Source organism: Lissotriton vulgaris, chromosome 8, assembly GCF_964263255.1.
Source record: "Lissotriton vulgaris chromosome 8, aLisVul1.2, whole genome shotgun sequence".
Lineage (NCBI taxonomy): Eukaryota > Metazoa > Chordata > Amphibia > Caudata > Salamandridae > Lissotriton > Lissotriton vulgaris.
This window is the reverse complement of record NC_141696.1, coordinates 810,894,491-810,916,627: the sequence shown is the minus strand read 5'-3', so window position 1 is coordinate 810,916,627 and position 22,137 is coordinate 810,894,491. Positions and strand designations below refer to the sequence as shown.

At 42.0% G+C, this 22,137-nt stretch overlaps 1 protein-coding gene across 1 annotated transcript in view; it reads right to left on the bottom strand.

Annotated features, from left to right (window-relative positions):
- Window positions 1-22,137, bottom strand: part of GAS6 (growth arrest specific 6) — a 500,934-nt gene that overhangs the window by 35,288 nt on the left and 443,509 nt on the right. The window contains exons 12-14 of the mRNA XM_086934685.1: window positions 21,566-21,734; window positions 16,387-16,559; window positions 12,809-13,034 (exon numbers count right to left, since the gene is read on the bottom strand). Coding sequence (XP_086790811.1) covers window positions 12,809-13,034; window positions 16,387-16,559; window positions 21,566-21,734 — 568 coding nt within the window. The remainder of the gene's footprint in view (window positions 1-12,808; window positions 13,035-16,386; window positions 16,560-21,565; window positions 21,735-22,137) is intronic.

The window sequence follows — 22,137 nt, the reverse complement described above, 5'->3', positions numbered from 1 at the left end:
CGTCTGGTGTCCAAGACCTGGAATGATCTTCCCCCTGCACCTGAGATCCCCTCATCACTGCTTTAGTTCAGGAAAGGACTCAAGACCTGGTTGTTCAATTGAAAAGTCCCTATGTACTCCAGCTCCTCCCCAGCGCCTTGAGACCCTCATGGGTGATTTGCTGTGTTTAAAAAATGGTTGGTTGATGTACATAGATGAACATAGGGACACTGTAGGAAAGTGGGTTTTCTGTTGCAGTAACTCCCCCCCCCACTTTTTGCCAGATTTCTGATGCACTTTGACTTGATGTGCCCTGGGTCCCGGACAATCAGGATCCAAGGGCCTTTGTTCTTCCCCATAGTTGTACCACCAATTGGCACATATCTGGCCACATGTAAGTACTTGTAAAAGGTATCATAGGTACCAATGGCACTGTGACCAGGGAAGGCCTCTGAGGGCTGCAGCACATATTGTGCCACCCTTAGAGGTCCTGTACCCTAACACTAACAGAAACACCTAACCCCCCCTCCCCCAATTTCAGGTTGCGTGTTTTGGTGCAGAGAAAAGTGAAGAGTCCGCCTGCAACCCACTGCATATGGTACAGGTAAGACACCCCTCTAGCTGGGTGCACTATCCTACTGGTGAGGGTACAGCTGCATGAACTCTGTACCCCTACAGTGTGTAAGTCCACTCTTAGACATTGTAAGTGCAGTAAAGCCATATAGATTATATGGTCTGGGAGTCTGGCTTTACGAACTCCACAGCACCATAATGGCTTTGCTGAAATCTGGGAAGTTTGGTATAAAACTTGTCAGCACATTGAACCCACACAGATGCCAGTGTGGGATGTATTATACAAAGTACTCAAAGGGCATCTTAGAGATGCCCCCTGAAAAATGGCCAGCCTCTGGTGGGTTCCCTGACTGGTAAACACAAGCCTGCCACCACGAGACATGTTTCTGGCCCCTTGAGGCGGGAGCCTTCACTCCATGGGTCCAGAAGCAAAGCCTTTCCTAGGCGGAGGTGGTCACACCTTCCCCAGGTCAGGAAAAGCCATCTTTGGCAGTGGAGCTTCAAAGGCCTTGCTGCCTTTGTAACACGAACCTCCAGCCTCTCCTGCTATCAGGAGCAGGCCCCCTTTCTGGCAGGAAAAACTAGAACAGCCAAGAAGGTGTGCCCACCTCTGCCAACTCCACCCCTCAGGTGAGGGAGGCGAGGTGAAGCCCACACTTCAGTGCCCGCCATCTTGCAGATGGCAAGCACTCTCAAATCAGTGCTAGGGCTTGTACCCACTTCCCATGGGGTGAGCACACCAAGGGTGTAGTCACTCTAAGGTCAGTAGCCAATGGGCTAAAACTCCCCCTAAGCCCTGAACCTAGAAGGCAGATTCCCGCAACCTACGAAAAAAAAGACGAAAGAGGATGCCCAGCAGAGGAGACTGTAGAGAAGAAATGACTTGGCCCTAGCCCTACCTGCCCGTCTGCAGTTTCCAGAGATCCTGCACTAAAATTCGTCTTGTCCTTTAGCAAGCGACCTCCAGAAACCCTGAGAGGACTGACTGCCTTCAACAAAGACTGAATCTGCTGTGAACAGCAGCTCTATTCAAAGGAATCACCAAAGAAAGACTCTGAGGCTGCGGAGGACAAAGAAACCCGATGCCTGGAACCACCACAGCACCCGATGCCTACGGGCCAAGTCTGAGTTGCCCACCGGTCCTAGTGAGGTCCCCCAGCACTCCAGAGTTCAAGTCCATTATTATAGAGGCTTTTGTAACGCGCTCTGCTACTAAATAGTATAGTATCCTGGCGCGGAGAGAAAAGAAGGGGACAGATCACAGTAAATGCAAAAGAGGGACAGCCATTAGGCATTGGTGTTAAAGAGGTAGGTTTTTAGGCCTTTCCTGAATGCCATGATGGAAGGGGCTGTTCTCAGTTGCAGAGGCAGGGCATTCCAAGCTCTCGCTGCTCTAACAGAAATGGATTGTCCACCAAGCCTGCTATATTTGAACTTTGGTACAGTCATTTGATGAAGATTGCTTGATCTGAGAGGGCGGTTGGGGGCATAAAGAGAGAATCTTTTTCTCAGATAGGTTGGGCCTGTTAGGTGGAGTGCTCGGTATGCTAACACAAGGATCTTGAATAAGATCCTTTGAGACACTGGAAGCCAGTGCAGGTCTCGGAGTGGTTGGCGGACGCTAGATCTTCTGGGGATGTTAAACAGCAGCCGGACCGCAGCATTTTGGATGACTTGGAGGCGGTGGATCAGATAGGCTGGGAGTCCGCAGTAGAGAGCATTCGCATAATCCAATCTGGATAATATCAGAGCGCGAATGACCGTCTCCTTAGCTGATCGCGGAAGCAAAGGAAGGAATCTGCGTAGAGTTTTGAGAGTGGAGAAGCAGATTCCGGTGAGTTTTTTCAGGTGATCTTCAAATCTGAGATTATTGCTAAACCAGATTCCTAGGTTTTTTGCAGGTCCACCTGTGGATTTGGGGCTGGGAAAATCGGTGGGCCAGAGAGAATCATAGAAATTATCTGGGAAGGAGCCGTACAGCAGAATTTCAGATTTGCTCTCATTACACTTAAGTTGAGCCAAGGCCAGCCAGCGGAAGACCGATGATAAGCAGAATTGGACTCTCGTCGTGTCCAGGTTGTTTTTGGGCCATGTGAACAAGAGCTGGGTATCATCGGCGTAGGCCATAATTTTGGCCCCTAGCTGTTCCGCAAGATAGATAAGGGGGGTCATATAGACATTAAAAAGCAGGGGGCTTAAGGTGGAGCCCTGTGGTACGCCAGTTGAGAGTTTTTTGGGAGAGGAAGAGAAAGGCGGCATCCACACTTGCTGGGACCTGTCATCTAAGAAAGATCTTAACCATCCGAGAGCAGGGCCAGTTATGCCTATGTCTGCTAGTCTGGTAAGTAGGAGGGAGTGAGGAACCGTATCGAAGGCGGCAGAGAGGTCCAATAAAATCAGCGCCGCTCTGCCACCTCCGTCTAAGCACTCACGGATAGCCTCAGAGACCTCAACTAGGGCCGTCTCTGTACTGAAAGCAGCTCTAAAGCCTGATTGCGCAGGGTGGAGAGCTTGAGAGTTTTCTACGAATCGGTCCAGCTGTGAAAATGCAACTTTTTCGCATATCTTTGTTAGAGCTGGCAGTAAAGAAATGGGCCGGAAGTTAGCGGGAGTTTTTGGATCTAGGCCATTTTTCTTGAGGAGTGGTAGCAGTTTTGCCTGTTTCCAGCAAGCTGGCACTGTGGCGCTGGAAAAAGAGAGGTTCACAATATGTGTCACCTCTTGGCCGACTGTGTTAGCCAGGCCCGCGAGGACTCTGGCTGGGCAGGGGTCCGCAGGGGAACCCGATTTTAAGGTAGCCAGAATTTTCACGACCTCAGTTGTATTCACTGGAGTGAAGAGGGCAAACTGATCCGTAGAAGTGGGCATAGTGGGGATAGGAGTAGTCATGGAGGCTGGAAAATTGTTACATACAGTAAGCAGATCATCTTGGATTTTATCAATTTTTTCCACAAAAAACGCAGAGAGTTCTTCACACCATTTTGCCGATGAGGCTAGAAGAGGGTGAGCGGCGCAAGGAGAGACAAAGCTTTTGACAACAGCAAAGATTTCTGCGCTGTTGTTATTGGCCTTGGAGGGTTGACCCCTCCAGGACTCCCCGACCTCACCTGCAGCCTCTGCACAGAGACCCCCCCACCCGTGAGTGGCCCGGTAAGTTGAAATCTGACCTCAAAAGGCAGCCCTGCATCCAGCCGCCCTGCGCCCTGGAGAAGAGGACCTGGGGTGGACCTACATCCTGAGCCCTCCAACTTACCTGCCCAGCTGTTTGTTCCTCTTTGAAGACTTTCTGGACCGAGCCTACAGCTAGAAACAAAACCGGCAATCCCGATTTCAAAACAACAGGGCACCAGACACCAAAACGGTACCCTGCCGCCCCTGTGCCGCTGTGGGTGCACCTTGGGTGCTAACTTGGATCCCCCTTTGCCCTGGGCTAAAGCCTAGGAGCTTTGCTCTCACATCCAAATGACTGCCCGTGAGTACCACCAACCAGAGGCCCCTTATCCCTATTGGGTAACATTGGGCCTCAGCACTCTGCACCCGGCCACTCTAGTTCCGCTGAGGGTGCTCTTTGAGTGCATCCTTGACCCTGGGAGAAACCATGTTCTAGCCCTAGAAACCAAACTCCCAAAACCAAATACTTGCCTGTAAACCGATAACTTCATTTCATACCATAGGATTGCACTGACTGCTTTTCTGTAAAAAAAGTTCTAGGTGTGCAGTTAGAAAATTGTATGAAAACGTAACTGTGTGTTTACAAAAACTGACTTACTTACCTTTTATTTAGGAAATGTACCAGTGTGATATCTAGGCATATCACACTGAGTAGCCAGTCAGTCAAAAGTCTTTATTTCGATTAATTAAAATCATAAAAGCAGCATCAACAATAAATTACATACAAGTTAAAAATTTTCATCAACTGTATACAAAGGGGATAGGAGTGCTAATTTTTGCAATTATCGAAGACATATGCAATAGTATATACAATTCATGGTTTATGCATTATATGTACAAATTAAAAGTTTTGAAGTGCAAAATGGCAAATTCTGTATAAATGCATATACTGCTGACTCGCGCAAGACAGGTACAGTTCGTACCTGAACATACTATGTACAGACGTGTGCAAATAGCAATTTTGAAAGTGCAAAAAGTGCCATAAGTGCAAAAGTGCAAATTTATATGGTCCCCCGAAATATTTGAAACAAGTATGATGATATATAAAATTCAACTATACAAACTAAGGTGGACAGATGTTCCCACAGCTTTTATTGATCCTGACTGCTGCCACCAGGAAACTAGCTACACTAAAAATAATGTGTACGCTATCCAGTAACTGCAAATGTAAGAGAGCAGGTCTCACTTGCAAGAAGCCGGCTTTCCTCAATATGGGCAATAGAAATTTTTTACGGGGCACAGAGTACTTTTCACAAAACATTATTAGATGGAGTGTGTCTTGGGGTGAAAAATTGTCACAAGAGCATGGGGCATGATCTTCCGGTTTGGCCCAATGCTCAAAGGAACCCAAAGAAAAATTTATTAAATTAAACCTAAGTCTTGTCAGCAAGAAACGATGGAAAGGTTTTGTAACAATCCTTAGGTAGGGTTCCAGTGATGGAGATGACTGTAGAAGATAAATACTTCTTACACCCTTTTTTTTGAGTTCTTCTTTCTCTCTTTCACACTCCAGCAGTGATCTAAATTTGTATTTGATCCAAGCCAAATCCTCCTTCTTAATGCTCTCAGGAGCCGTGTAGAGTTCGGGTCTACCCAGTCTGGCACACGCCGCTCTAACGTATGCCAGCCATGGGATGCCCTCTGCGTTTTCCAGATTCAAGCAATCTTTTAGGATTAAATGGTTTAATGTGATTTCATCATTAAGCCACGTTGAAGCCCAACATATTAGGGGTGCAGTCTTTAAGTGATCTGTAATATAGCCTAAGCCTAGTTCTGAATGTATGGAGAAGGTTGGGGTAGATTGTGGGACAGATAGCAGAGATCTAAGGAGTCTATTTTCCACGAGCTGGATTTTGTTGACAGAGGCATAACCCCAAATAGATGCCCCATAGGATGCAATAGCGCAGCATTTGGATTTATATATTTTTAGCATTGCTTCCATGGGCCTTGCTCCCAATTTTTTAGCAAAATTAAGAAGGGCTGATGTAGATCTTAAGACAGCGTTGCTTTTCATTTTTTCCTGGGAAAGCCAGTTTCCTCGTTCATCAAAAAGGACCCCTAAATAGTTAAAAGCAGGTACCCTTGTTAAATGACTGCCAAGGCATCTGAAACTGGGTACTTTACTAGTCTTCCTTTTACGTTCCACAATCATTACATGTGATTTACTGCTATTAACTTTTAGGTCTAGTGACTCCATAAAGTTACCGAAATTATCCAGTAACCTCTGGAGACCCACCCTGTCCAAGCAATTAAAACGGCATCGTCCGCGTACAGGATTTTTCCAGGCCATTGATATATATGGTGAATAACAAGGGTGCCAGGATACAGCCTTGTCTGACGCCCCGCTTAGAGTTAAAAGGACTCACGGCTGCTGTAAGGTTCTGGTGAAGATCACTTAAAAAATAAACTAAAGGTGCTTCAATGCCCAATTCCAACAGTATGTGCCACAATTTAGAGCGATTCACCAAATCAAAAGCTGACGAAAGGTCCATGAACCCAAGATATAAAAAACCCTCCTTTGCAACAGTGTATTTATTAATCAAAAGGTGTAGGTTCAAGCATTGGTCCATGGTGCTTCTGTGTTGTCTGAATCCATACTGTAGATTCGAGAGCGCCCCCCTATCAGTCAACCAATCTCCCAATCTCTGTAGGATGACTCTGCCCATGATCTTAACCACTGAGTCCAGGAGGGAGATTGGTCTATAACAGGCAGGGTCCTCTCTCCTCCCTTTTTTGAATATGGGGACTATTACTGAAGAAGCCCAAGAAGGGGGAAACCCGTAGTAGATGCTGCATTAAAAACATTGGATAAGATCTTTGCCCAGAAAGTGGGATATAAAATATAAAGATCAGCAGGCACCCCGTCTGGGCCTGGGGCCTTATGTTTCAGGGTATCACGTATTGCCTTTTCTACCTCCACCGTTGTAAACTTCAATGGCTGTGTATGTGGCCTCGGGGTAGAATCGCTAGGGTGTGATTCCCGGTGATCCCTGTCACTATAGATGTTCTTAAAGTGATTTAACCAGGCTTCATCCGGACTCACACAATCTGTGTCTGGGTTGGCCATATCCGAAAAGTAAGATTGATTTATGGTAGCCCAAAACTTCCTACTATCTTTCAATACGTCTATTGATTGCAAATTGTCCCATGCCTCTTCTTTAATTTTACATTTCCGTATATGTATTGCCTGTTTATAAGCCTTACGGAGGGATGAAACAAGATTCCTATCCCTTGGGGTGCATTTAAGGGCTTTAAGAAGAGCCCCATGAGCTTTAGAACAGGATGAATCAAACCATCTATATGCCTTGCTGTTATAGGACCTACTCTCCTTCCGTAAGTTATCAGATATTTGATTGCAGATTACTGCAAAGGAGGATAAAATATCTGGCCCCTCAGCATTCTCGTCCAGGCAAATCCCAAGGTCGGGCTCCACTTGGGTCGAAAGGTTCTCAAAAAAGGCCTCTGGTACTACCGCCTCCCACTTAATACGTCTCCCTTGATCTTTTGTGGACAGGGACGTAAAGACAGCACTACCTAAGTCTATGGTGGCGCCCTTACATCTAAGTTTAACATCTAGTGCAAGCGGGTTATGGTCGCTAAAAATAGAAACGACAACCTAGTACGACCAAGTTTTTGCCTTAATGCCCGGGGAAACGAAAATGTAGTCGATCACGGACTCCAAACCTCGACCCGTAAAGGTAGGAACCTGATCTCCTCCCTCTTCCTTATCGGGTTCGATTAAATTTAACTTGGATAGTAGGTCCTCTAAGATGCCCCCCATTTTGGTGTGTTCAAAATGGGAGAGTCTCCCGTTTGTTAGGCCCATTATGTCCTCCCCATAACAGTCCCATTGACAGGGGTGTAAATTAAAATCTCCCATTAAGATTATCTCGAAATCAAAAGAATTTTTAGACTTGTATGCTGACAAAAAGCTATCTAAGACATTAAAAAGATCCCCTTGCGAAGAGTTTCCTATGGCATTATATAAGTTTATCAAAAGGAAATGTTGATCATCTTTCAACCAATCAATTATAAGGAGGTTTTCAGATTCCCCGTTAAGGTTATTAAATGTACCTATCAAATCTAGGGAGATCAGGAACAGTAACCCCCCCTTGGGTCTCCTTGCTGGGCCCTGTACAGCCGGGATTGCAAAACTATGGTAGCCATCTAATATGAAACCTGAATCCACATCCCAAGTTTCTTGCAGTGCCAAGATATCATACTGTTTCAAAAATGTTAGCCATATTGGGTCTGTGCATTTTGCTTTTATACCTGCAACATTCCAGCTAATCATTTTGCATATATCAACCTGGTTATATGATATTTTGGTTACATCAGCGGCCACACTGAGTAGCAAAAGTAATCTGAAAAGTTATCTAAGAAGTAATCATACAGCAATTGCAAAGCAAGTGATAGGTAATTTCAACTGTTTCTGAACAATTGTCCTACCTGTAACCAAACCAATTGAATTCAACGGCATTATTCCAACAAAGTATTATTACACTTACCTGTACCAGGCCCTGCTTGGTTCTAAAAATAAAATACAACTAAATAACATTTTTATACAAAAGATTTCAGTCTTTGAGTGTATGTCAGCATGCCTGAGTGTGTACAATAAATGCCTAACACTGCCCTCTGATAAAGCCTTACTTCTTGCCCACACTACCACAAATAGAGAGTAAGGTATTATCTATTTTAACCTCTGTAAGCCTTTGGGGATCCACTGGACTCTGTGCACACAATACCTTACTTTGGTATAGTATATACACAGAGCCAGCTTCCTATAGAGACACGTACACAAATTCATGTGCAGATACAAAAACAAAGGAAAGCATGGACATGTACACAAGACAAACACAACCATACACATTAACCCTTTGCATGCTCATGACGGCCCTCGGCCGTCTTGCATCACGGAGGGAATGTGCGAAGGACGGCCGGGGCCATCCGAATCCCGCCCACTTTTAAAAACGCCTGCATAGCGCAAAAATTTGTCGAGCATGCAAGGGGTTAACAAAACACGGGTCTCTGGTACAGAGAAATACACAAAAATGCAACCACTCTGCATGCATAAATTCATATAAGAACGCATACATATAGGGATCTGAACACCTTTACATTATTATTATTATTATTATATTTAAGTTTTTAAAGCGCGCATCTACCCGTAGGTTTCCCGGCGCTAAAACCAAATGAGAGAGGGAAAGTCGGAAGGAGGGCAATTACAGGTTAAATAACCAAGTTTTTACCAGTCTGCAAAACTTAAGGTAGCAGGGTTCAGTACGCAACAGAAGGGGAAGGGAATTCCAAAGTGAGGGGGCCAGCCATGAAAAGGAACGGCCACCCATTCTGGATTTTTTGATTCTAGGAACCGAGAACAAGTGCTGATTAGATGATCGAAGAGTGCGGGGGGGACAATAGTGCTGAACCAAGGAGTTAATATAGGGAGGGGCCAAACCAGCATTTATTCTGTGCATGAAGCAGAGAGCCTTACATTTTGTGCGGCTTTCAATGCGGAGCCAGTGCAGAGTGCGTAGAGAATTGGAGGTAGAGGATGTATTGGGGAGATTACAGAGCAGTCGCACCGCCATATTCTGGACTGTCTGTAATTTACGAATCACCTCTTTGCAGGCTCCCAGGAGAAGAATATACCCGTAGTCCAGTCTAGAGGTGATTAAAGCCTGGACTACGGTTTTCTGAGTATCCTGGGGGAGCATACAGATGATCTTACGCAACCACTTAATGATGGTAATACAAGTGGAGGAAGTTTTAACCACGTGGTTCTTCATAGATAGCTGGTCGTCAAAAATGACGCCAAGGTTGCGTGCTGTTTTAGATGGAATAGGTAGCGTGCCCATTTGTGAGGGCCAGTGTTGGGGTCCCCATAGGGTGGTGTTATGGCCAAACAGAAGAAGCTCTGTTTTCCCCCCGTTCAATTTCAGTTTGTTATCATACATCCAGGCTGCGATGATGCTGAGTCCTGTGCAGAGAGAAGAGGAGGAGGAGTGAGAACCCGCAGAGAGAGAATAGATGATCTGGGTATCATCGGCGTACGTGTATATAGTGAGCCCTGCTTGCTCCGCAATAGTAGCCAACAGTCTGACATACAGATTAAAAAGCATGGGGCTCAAGATGGAACCTTGTGGAACACCGTACGCCGATTTATAGGTTTGGGAAGCTGATGAGGAAGAGAAGACTTGGAAGGTGCGATCTGAAATAAAACTGGCAAACCAGTTGAAGGCAGAGCCGGTGATGCCAGATGATCTAAGGGCATTAATAAGGATGGGGTGGGAAACCGTATCAAATGCGGCACTCAAGTCAAGCAAAATGAGTGCTACGGTTTCCCCCCTATCCACTCGGCCTCTGATGTTTTCATGGACCCATATTCATAAGCAGAGGTACACTGATAAATGCAAAAGCGCATACACCGATGTAAGCACATGGAAGGATATAGGCACACTTATATGTAAACATATACAAACACAAACAGTGCATGCACAGACATGGACACCTGTTAACATGCATTCACAAATATGTACATAGTAAATGATAACATTATTTCATGTGCTTGTACATACACAAACACAGACACACACACACAAACACTTGTATGGACGTGTAGTCACACAGGCACCTAAATGCACTAACCGGGAAAGTGAGGAGAATATGGCCCCTCCCAGCCCGGATTTGCCTGCTGCACTCACTTCCATGAAGCAGGGCTGTCTGATGCTGCTCCGGTAGCCTCACTTTGGGGTCTTCTCAAGCTTACTATAGAATCCACACCATCAACAACACCCACACCAGCACCACCACAATCTCCTGAATCTGACAGAGGGAAGCCAGAGGCAGCAATCATCGGTTGAAGGAAAGAAGGAAAAGGACCATAATCGGACACAAGCAGCCAGAAAAAACACTATTCCAGAAATCTATCAAAACTTGGTCCATGCTCCATGGAAGAAATAAAGTAAAGGAGAGAAACTGAAGCCGACACGCTCACCAATAAAAAACAAGGTAATAACAGTAACAATTAAGTCAGCCAACAGTAGGTAAGTGGCAGGTGAAAAAATTCCTTTTTTTGTTTTTTTAAGGAACAAAAGATCTTTTCAAGCTACAGCACATGCGATTTCTAAGGCGAGACCTACACACCAAACACCTGCGATTCACGCCCTCTTCCTCACACAAACTCCCAGAATCCACCGAAACCAGGATGGAGGCAGTTCCGCCCACCTGGCATCGAAGACCTGGAATGTTCTTTTCCTGCACCTGAGATCCCCCTCATTGCTGCTTCAGTTCATGAAAGGACCCAAGACCTCATTTTTCAATTGAACAGTCCCTCCATATGCCAGCTTCACCCCCAGCGCCTTGAGACTCTTGCAGGATTTTCCATGCTTAACAAATGCTTGATTTATTGATGTACACAGATAAACACAGGGACATGCATACACAAATTCATGTGCAGATACAAAAACAAAGGAAAGCAGGACCATATACACAGAGACAAACACAACCATGCACATTAACACAACTTGGATCTTGTACAGACACACACACATGCAACCATTCTGGCATACATACATTCATCAAAGTAAGCATACATATAGGGATCTGAACACCTGCACATGGACCCATATTCATAAGCAGAGGTACACTCATACATGCAAAATTGCACACACTGGTATAAGTACATGGAAGGATATAGGCATATGAACACTTATATGTAAACATATACAAACACAAATAGTGCATGCACAGACATAGACACCTGTTAACATGCAGTCACATATATGTTCACAGTAAATGCTAACATTATTTCATGTGCTTGTACATATACAAACACAGACACACACAGACACAAACACGTGTATGGACGTGTAGTCACACAGGCACCTAAATGCACAAACCGGGAAAGTGAGAAGAATATGACCCCCTACAGCCCGGATTTGCCTGCTGCACTGACTGCCATGGAGCTGGGCTGTCTGATACTGCTCCAGTTGTCTCACTTTGAGGTCTCCTCACTCTTAATTTAGAGTCCACCCCACCAACAACCCCCACACCAGCACTGCCACAATCTCCTGGATCGGACAGAGGGGAGTCAGAGGCAGTGATTAATGGTTGCAGGGAAAGAAGTAAAAGGACCATAGTTGGGCACAAGCAGCTCAAAAGAACACCACTCAAGAAATCAATCAGAACTTGGTCCATGCTCCATGGAGGAAAGAAAAGTCAAGGAGACAAACTGAAGACAACACAAGCTCACCAATGAAAAACAAGAAAATAAGAGTGACAATGAAGCCAGCCAATAGTAAGTATGGGGCAAGCAAAAAAAAATACCCTTTTTACTTTTTTTTTAAGGAACAAAAGATCTTCTCACTCAATAGCACATGCGCTGTCTAAGGCAAGAACTAACTACTGTACAAAGAACTAGAAGAAATATTTTCTTAGGCAGATACACTAACTCCATAAATATCAGACTCAGGAACTTAGGGCCAGATGTTTGAAGGCCATTACAGGTCAGTAACGGCCGAAATCGGCCGTTACCGACCGGTAATAGGCTTTTCCTATGTAGGTGGCAAATTTACCGATTGGGTAAATACCGAATTGGTATTTACCGATTCGGTATTTACCGAATCATCATTTACCGATTCAGTATTTACTGAATCGGTAAATGAAATGTAGGAAGCACTTTGAAGAGTGCTTCTGTGCTTACAGGATTCGTTATTTACCACCAACTATTAGTTGTTAGAAAACAACGAATACCTCTGTAAATGCAAATCTGTGCATTTACACCTGTGCCATGTGTGTGCCACATGTGCACACAAGCACTATTCAGGGGTGCAACAGGGTGTCAAAGTGACACCCTGCCACACTTGACTCTTTCCCTATTTTACCGAATCGGTAATTACCGATTCGGTAATTACCGAATCTTAACGATTCGGTAATTTTTACCGAATTATTACCTACATAGCATTTACCGATTCTAAAATACTGTATCGGTAAAATTCGGTATTTTAGAATTGGTAAATCCTATTTACCAACATCTAGCCCTAAGTTTATTAGAGTTTGTTTTTTCTCAAAGAGGAAATATTACCTGGCAGGCCTCCTAAGTAGGTTTTCACACCTCGCTGCAGATGTTCATTTAGAAGTTTAAGGCTTGCTTCCAACTGAATGTTGTTTACTTCACTCTGCCCAGCAATCCCATCCACAGTCAGAACAATGTCATGTTTGTTTACGAAGAGTGCCAAAGAGTGATCATTATCACAAACGTTAACCTCCAAGCTGGACACAGTTGTGTTCTCTATGGCGAGCAGAATCAGCTGAAAAGAAAAAAAAAGAAATACTTTAAACCTCTTTGTAGGGAAGCATTTTTCTTTGCTGTCCCTGAAATGTATTTTTGAAACATATTTGCAAAAAAAGTCAATACATCTTCCTGAATCAGTTAGTTTGTTTTGTATTGTATTGCTATCTATCTATCTATCCATCTACCTATCTAACCTATCAATAAACACACACCTTACAAACAGTTCAAGTGGAGTAGTGGTTAAAAAAACAAAACCAAAAAAACACTGAAATTCCCCAGTCATGATTAGATTTGCAATCCTTAGCTCGAACCAAATGCAATACTCATGAACTTTCCCTGGATGTGACTGATACTGCTACAATGGTTGTTGTAAATAACGTTATGGATGAGATGACATATTACATCACCTTTAACACTATGTATATTATGACTAAGAAAGTTGAATTATTTATTGTTTTTATTATTTAATTACATTGTACTTTCAAGTGTTGCTACTTATTGGTATGATCATTGTGAAGCCATAAGCTTTGCATTTGTGCACCAAAGTTTACCATTATTTCATGTAGTTACAGAGGATATCAATTTATTTGCGCTCTCTCCACATAGTTTTATTCTGGTCTTTAAGTCTTTCTTGTCCGTTTTGTTCCCCTTTTCAGTTGTTCAACAGTTGCTATCTTGAATACAGTATTCCGTACAATTGCTACACAAATTCTACAAAACAACTTTATCAACTATATTTACAAAGCCTGAGCCCCAGATTTTAAGATGATAGTCACCAGACCCACACTGGCTCACGAGTTCAATTTTTCACAAAATTATTTACTGGCTTCTTAATGACTTGCATATACCCATAGATATAAGCTGCATGATGCATGCGTTTACAATCGATTGTAGATCCTAGAGGGTCCACCCTTCCCAGACAATGAAGCTACTGCTTAAAAAGAATCACACTACAAGGGATTTCCATGAAAATAGGTCTTGCGTTGTAATTTAATGTGATGTAATTCTGATTATTAGAATGGAGAACCAGTGCCAGAGCATTACTTTGAACTGTTAAAATTGCTGACATAATGACAAGTTTAGGTCTCAATCTTCAACCTGAGTATTGGGAGCCAGTCTCAATATATTACTATCAATCCTTAACCTGTGGGGAGGATTGAGAACTAAAGTCAGATGCTGCACCAGCAAACTTCTCTCCTGTGAAGATTTATATTGTCAAGTCTTGCTACCAAGAGCTACATGTGCAGGTCCAAACGGTCAGGCCTACCAAAACCAAAAAGTCCAATAAAAAGAACGCAGATGTTTAATGACTCACTTAACTAACTGCTACTTAAGAACACTACATAAATGTCAATGACATGGTTCGGTGCAGGTAAAAAAACAGATCTGAAGCTATTTAGTACCGAAGAGAATGTTTGAATTTGCATAATGGACATAAACATATAAAATATTAACCGGGACTAGAATGGATTCTGGGCTTTGGCAGAGGAAGTATGTTAAAGAAAGCAGACAACTGCAGACCGTTCAATAGCTGAGTCCCAACAGAAATTAATATGAAGGGTTTTTCTGTCTCCAATAACGAAGTGTTGAAGCCATGGGCCATTAGTTATAAAAATAAAATAATAAAATGGAAGCTGTAAAAATCTCCAGGTATTTAGGAACAATTCCTCTCTATGAATGGGACCCAATATTTAAAGGATGTTGAGGTAAAAGCAACCAAGGCCTGATTTGGCATGAAGTGATTTAACCATCAAATCGGAGGTTTCTCGCTGTGGGCGCTCTGGAGGGACGAAACTCTCAGGGGAGCAACGGGGAGATTGTAGGGAACGAACGCACCATTGTTTTTGTTACTATTAATTGTATGCCTTGCAGTTGCGACATATCTATTTTAAAATCAATAAAATGTGCTGTAAAAACAAAAAGTTAGTGTTTCTCATATGTAAACTCCTCAGGAACTTACCATTCCCCTTTTGATGTATGCCTTAACTTGCCTAATAAATTTTAACAATGACTGCCTAACATCACTTGTAGGTAATTGTAATTTACCGATTTAAAAATACTGAATTTTACCGATTCGGTATTTTTGAATCGGTAAATGCAATGTAGATAAAAAGTCGGTAAAAAATACTGAATCGTTAAGATTGGATGCCCATAGGAATGAATGTCAATTCCCGAATCGGTAAATACCGATTCGGTAAAATAGGGAAAGAGTCAAGGGTGGCAAGGTGTCACTTTGACACCCTGTTGCACCCCTGAATAGTGCTGGTGTGCACATGTGGCATACATACATGCCCTAAGGACATGTATGTCTGTCACATGGCACAGGTGTTAATGGACAGATTTGCATTTACAGAGGAATTCCTTATTTACCACCAACTAATAGTTGGTGGTAAATAACAAATCCTTAAAGCAGAAAAGTACTCTTTAAAGTGCTTCCTACATCTCATTTACCGATTCGGTAATTACGAATCAGTAAATACCGATTTGTTATTTACCGAATCGGTAAATATACCACCTACATCTAAAAAGGCTATTACCGGTTGGTAATGGCCGATTTCGGACTGGTAATAGCCTTCCTACATCTTAGGGCCAGATGTAGGAAGGCTATTACCAGTCGATAACGGCCGAAATCGGCCATTACCGACCGGTAATAGCCTTCCTACATCTGGCCCTAAATGTTCTCTTTGAAAATTGTTGGTCTGGTGCATTTCAACTGCACTGTAATAGTTTCTGCATTTATAGGGGACTCTCGTACCCAAAAATTAAGGTGTGCTATAACCTATTATTGAAAATTCAACAGCCACAAAAAAGTCAAAACAAGGGAACCCTACGTTAGGCACCATTGAGAATGATCTGAACTTGTGTCAAAACCTATTGTCAAAAGTAAGAAACACAGTTTCATCAGTAATTTGGATATGAAAGAAATTCATAGTTTCAGAATGAATTTGCAGGTTGTGTACATTCACTATTTAACTTTACTGCATGATCTCACTCTCTGCCCAGTATAACAAGTACCAAGGCAGAGCTAACAGTAATTAATCGGCATGTGCCTCTAAATCATTCAATCAATTTAAATTTCAGAAGTTATGCTTAAGTGCGTATCAAAGAATGTACAACAAGTTTAACAAATATAATCACAAATAATTAGCAAATTATCTTGTATATATCTATGTTCCATTGTGACTTGGTTTAGCATTCTTTGCACAGTTATATGAAACGTGTGATTTCACATAAGAACTTTATATTTTAATTATTTCTAAATCCTTGTGTTTTATATAATATGGTTTGTTTAGGTAACACTAAACAATAGAAATTTAAAAAAGTTCAGAATGTAGTGAGAGACAAATTTGCAGGAAAATTGTATGTACCTGTTGCTTTGTTTTTGTTGAAGAATGATAATCAATGAGCGATAGTGACAGGGGCACCACCTTGTCATCGTTGACCAATGCAAATAAAACACCAGTGTCAACGGCAGGACGAATTTCAGCAGTGAGTGCTACTGTCCAGTTTTTGTCAGCTTGCTCTTCACCAGATGAAGCTGCTGTTGAGGTAAAAGAAAGCATCTGTGTTAGACAGGATTAGAGAATAGTATGAATTGTACAATTACCAATTTTGTGAACCTGTCTGTGCAAAAATACAAATAAATGGGTTTGAGCAATTGGCCCACAAATTAGTCTGAGGAGCAGTGGCGGACTGGTATGTTAGTTAATAAACCAGCGCAAACTGAACAACAGTAATACAATATAAATGCATCACTACACAGTGTGTAAAAACTAATTATGTGAGTCATAAGAGTAAGAAAATGAATGATAAACATACTTGGAGAATCGGAAAGGGAATATGTCGACCATATATGAATTAGAAATTGAATTAACACTGGGCGAGTAGACTATTGGGGTTCAAATGATTTCAGAATATATAATGCATAACTGGATGTAGGTGCAATCTATCAGCTATACAAGAATCACTGTTGACCTCGCATTGACTGATATTCCATGCCAATGCCTCTGTGTAGATTGGAAAGAGATGGATCTCTGCATGAGGAATCCTAAAAAGGAGAGAAGGAGTTGCTCACAGCAGCACTGGTTAGAGGCGGCAGACCCGAGAGCAGAGGACGGCCCGGGACCAGGGTTCGATTCCCGGCGCGGCAGGTTTCTGGACCAGGGTCAGCGGACTCGATAATTCTCTCGCCTCGGTGCCCACTCTGATCAGCGATCACACTCTGCAACTCTGGGCATTAGCTTGCCTCATCTTCACTAACGGCCCCACCAGACCGCCGGGGATGCCTGGTCTCACCCTGGAGATACCCATTAAGGGACCATCTCTCAGGGAAGCCAGGAAGGGTTTCGCAGCGGTCGAAGCGCCTTGGGACCCTCCGGGTAAGTAGTGCGCTATATAAATGCCTATACATACATTACATACACATATATTGAAAGTACGTTCTAGCCCATGCAACTCAAATATCAAAACTACTTCCAGCCCATGTTAGGAAGACTTATCATAGATTTATAATAACCGACTGTTATTATCCAGAACTGACCACAGAACTGAAGGTTGGACGAGAAGGAAATAATCAAGGCTTGCCAAACAGACGTTGTGGAACATAAATTGCCAAAAAAGTAGTAGGCATTCAAACTTTTCATCTTGTTAAAATATTATTGCTGTAAGTATTGTATTCAGTATATATTTCAATCATGTTGTTGTTAAAAAAACACAAAGTTGCTTTTACAGCGAATTGTCCCATGAAAAGAATCATCAGTGGTTTTAAAAGTGACTTTTGCCATTTACAACAAAGGGGCTATATTTCATAAAACCTACGAATATTAACATGAATGAGTTGGATGCTGAAGGAAATTTACTAATGTTAATAAATGAAAAGAGAATACTTAAAGATTAAATGCAACTGGTATCTACTGGTACGCCATAATCGATTTATACATTTTAAATAATGAACTATATGAAAAAAGGGAAAAAACTGTAGTTATTGAGCTCAGCAATTCAGAAAACTAGACACTATTCTGACATTTCTGTAGATTGGTGAAGGTTTTTCAGGCAACCTAATCATTGAATTCACAATATAATATCTGTAAACATCAAAAAGAGCAATTGGCGAGAATGTTTACATCTGTAACTTTTTGCACTGAATGTCGATGTATGTAAAGAACATACTTTTACATTTCCAAGACCCTTCCTGTCAGTGATATGCAGTTTTTATAGTTTGTTTAAGCACACGTGATACCCATAGGCAACAACTAAGCCTTGACTTACAATGTTTCTTCATTGTGTCCCAACCAAGGATTACTTGAGAAGAAGACAACAAATAGATTAAACACAAACTGGGTATCAAGAAAATATATGCATATTCATTTTTCAATTGGTGTAGCCAGAGAACTGTCAGCATGCACCTTAACCAAATGTACAGTAATTAAGCAGCTGAAATGTCCAGCAGATGTATAGTTTGACGTAGCTATTCAAGGAGGGAGAGAAGCCCCTTCCATGCTCTACAAGTTGGAATTTCTATTTCAGTATGTCATTAATGCTGCTGCTTGAATGCCAAACTTATAATAAACAAATCATCAAGAGTCCGTCAAGCAAGTCTTTTATTTCGAACTTCTTATTAGTATATAATGTTCCAACCACCCAACATGTGTTTCGGCAACCAGTGTTACCTAAAGACTTTGTCAGGGCTAGAGAAGATGCATACAACTAATACAATACGTTTCCTGATAACATACAATTGCAAGCTTGTATGATTTTGTGCCTTCCATCACCAAAAGAACATGGATTCTTATATTACTTTAGGGCATTTAATAACCTGTTCAGTAAAGAGCAATGGGGTGAGTATATTTCACAATGGAGTTGTAAGGTATGTCAACATCTGTATAAAACATCAATTAAACCCATATGGCTTCACAAGCCTACAATCTAAATAAAAAACAGACTTAAACAATGCTTGATCAAAATATTTTGCTGCAGACAATCTCTTTCTGTAGTCACTGTGGACACTCATTTAGGATAATTACACATGAGGGGTATGTGTAATTATCTGGGAAAGGACCTTAATCCATGTATGGAGTCTAATTGAGTAGTGGTATCATGCTTGTGTGTGAATCTGCCGTGAGAGAGAAAAACAATGGTTCACTTTATGTTTTGTTGAGTGCCTGCTTCTAAAAGTTCTAGAACGTCCTTATTTCCCGGAAATTATGGGGGAAGGGTTGATGTTAGTTAACTATACTCTATAATTTTATTCTGTGCCTAGGCTAAGTGCCAAATAATGTTATAGTGTTAGGTAATTATTATATCTATCTAGACAGTCAAGTGTATCTGAGAGATGAACTATACGAGTACAGATTTAAGCTGTCTTTGTGCTTCACAGAGTGGCCAATCGTAAGGAAAATGTACGTTGGTAAACATCTATATGGAAGCTGTGTTTACATTTTATATAGCCACCAAATAAAGACATGAGCCAGTGTAAAGCAAACACAAGGAGATGATGGATGGAGCGCTGAAACTTTTCAGACACTCACCCCCAGTCACAGATCTGGGTTAAATCCATCATCTTTCTTTAGCTCAATTCACCACCCTAGTTGAGACCCAGCCATATACAAATCAGTCTTGACCCTGCTCCTCATGTTAACAGTCCAGCCCGAACTGCCAAGCCAGATCTTCCCTGGACCGGAAACAAGCATAATGTTTATTATATGCCAGTAAATACCAATTAAAAATACGTCCGCATTCTTTAAATAAAGATTTTCAATTTCAAAATTGTTTCTTACAAGGAGATCTGAATGTATGAGTGAAGACTATTCCAGTTCCTACACTAAAAGAAAGTCACTGATGATTAGAGCAATCAATGTTTCAGACAACTGAAAGTAAGGCATTGTAAATATGGGAATCTCTCCTGACAAGACAATTGCCTAGCCAACTATTTCATAGAAGGTGCGCTTGATATTAAATGCAAGCGGTAACCCAATGGTGTTATCCAAGCAGGAACAGGAAGAACATCCACTAAGATAACCTAACACAGGCCCTCCTAACCCTAAAAAATAAATCCCTGGCACTCTACAAAAAAACCTTTGCCCACTTAAGAGCAAAGTCTCTGATCAGCTGGTCCTTCTCAACCCAGCTTAAACTAAGGATAACGTAAAAGAAAACAGCTGGTTCCACAACGATTTCCCCATTAGAAAACTGTACAAAAGGCAAATCACATCATTCCCAGGATTACAATTAGGCCTCACCAACGCAAAAAAGGCGTTCTTGAAAATACACAAAGGTAGTGATCCTCTCTTGCCCTTCCTGTCGCAAAACCTGTGCTGTTTTCTTCTTCTCCATACTCCTTTTACAGATTAATATATTCATGGAAAACATTACAACTCCAGTTTTTTCCACGTGTCCATTTAGTGAGGTGAAACTGGCATACCAGTTGCTACTTTGTAATATCACTCGAACCTTCCAATTGAATATCACAAAGCCGGTCAACTTTCAAAATATCACTATCCCACAAAACTTGTTAAATTCTACCTTTCTATTTTTCTCAGCTTATCACTGCCTAAACAATGGCTTTCCAGTCAAATGTTTAATACTGCACAAACTGAACATATGCATATAAAGAAGTCCTTCTTGAAAAAACATCAAAAGTGACCCAAAAACATTAAAACTACAGATCCAACTTGGCCCTGTTCTGTATCAGAGACATTTCAAAATAAGGTAACTGCAAAACATTCCAGGCATTTAGAGACAAACAATTGGTTGAGTGGTTTCGCCTCTCTTCCAGGTATGAAAATGTGTTACTATACATCAGTGAAGAGCTGGGTGATGTCTGTGATCAAAGCCAAACGTGCATTTTGTCTTCTCAGCAGCATTTGATATCAGTCAAAATCTGATATTCAACCAGCTGGCTTACATTCATGTAATCGGAGATACTATTTTGGTACACTTATTTCTTTAATAGTTTCCCCCAACACGTCTAACCAGGACCAGCCCTCCCCAAAATAGGATGTGTCTGAGTAGGAGTCTAATCTTGGCAGGCTGGGACAGAAAGTTATTTGGAGTGGTGCAAGCCTGTTTATTACTGCTTACAAGCCTCTCCTGGCTTACATTGTCTGTACTGATCTCTGAAATCTGGAGGCTAGGAGAGGGGGATCACGGGAGTGGAGCCAGCCTTTTTCCCACTAACCCAATACCCTGCTTAGGTTACATTCACGTCTTTGAGAGTGGAATAGAGAAGGCTGCAGCCTTCAGTGTCAGCCCAGAAACAGGAGGTAACCTGCAATGCGGCACCGTGACATCACTACTTGCTCGTAAAAGATTATTACCTATGAATAGTGAAATCTTTTCTTATTAAAATGCATTCTAATGTACCAACAGGAAAGTAATTGGGAGGCATTTATAGGAAAAAAAGTAAACACCCTTGCATTACATTCGTAGTAAATAATAATACATTCAGCACACTTTCCCTTGCTCTGTGCTTCGGTCACTGTCACCTGTGGAAAAAATTAAGAAAAATGGAAGCAACAGCCAATGGAGACAGACCCATAAGCCACTTACTGTATCCAATATTGAAAAAAGCAAATCCTTTGCCAGGGTAGAAGGATCCTCGGCCTGCAACGGCATAGCACTGCATTTTTTCATGAAGTCTTACAGTCTCTTGAGTAGTGCTGTCCTCACCATTTAACCAGTTCCAACCTCTCATGCATCCATCGAGCCGAGGGTTTATCTGGAAAATAGCATATAGTAAAAGGGTTAATGGTAGTGTAAAACTACTCCGTTTTAAGATACACATTCAAAAATGCTTAATTCTGGCACATACAGACAATGCAGGCATTCCTCTGCATCAATTCTACATGAGGTTGTGCAGGGTACTGTCATGTATAAGTGTATCAGCAATTATAATGAGGATATGCAATAAGTAAATCTAGATTGATATGCAGGTAAATCATCCAACATTTGAATTCAGTACCATATACAACTTGTTAAGATAAATCACCAAGTACCACTATCAGGGAGGATCCCAAGAAAAAGTGTACAAATAGGTCCTGAACAAGAGAATGCACCCATTTCTACAGGTAATTATCCCTGCACATCACCTAAATGAACCAAATGAACGAGTGAGATCACAG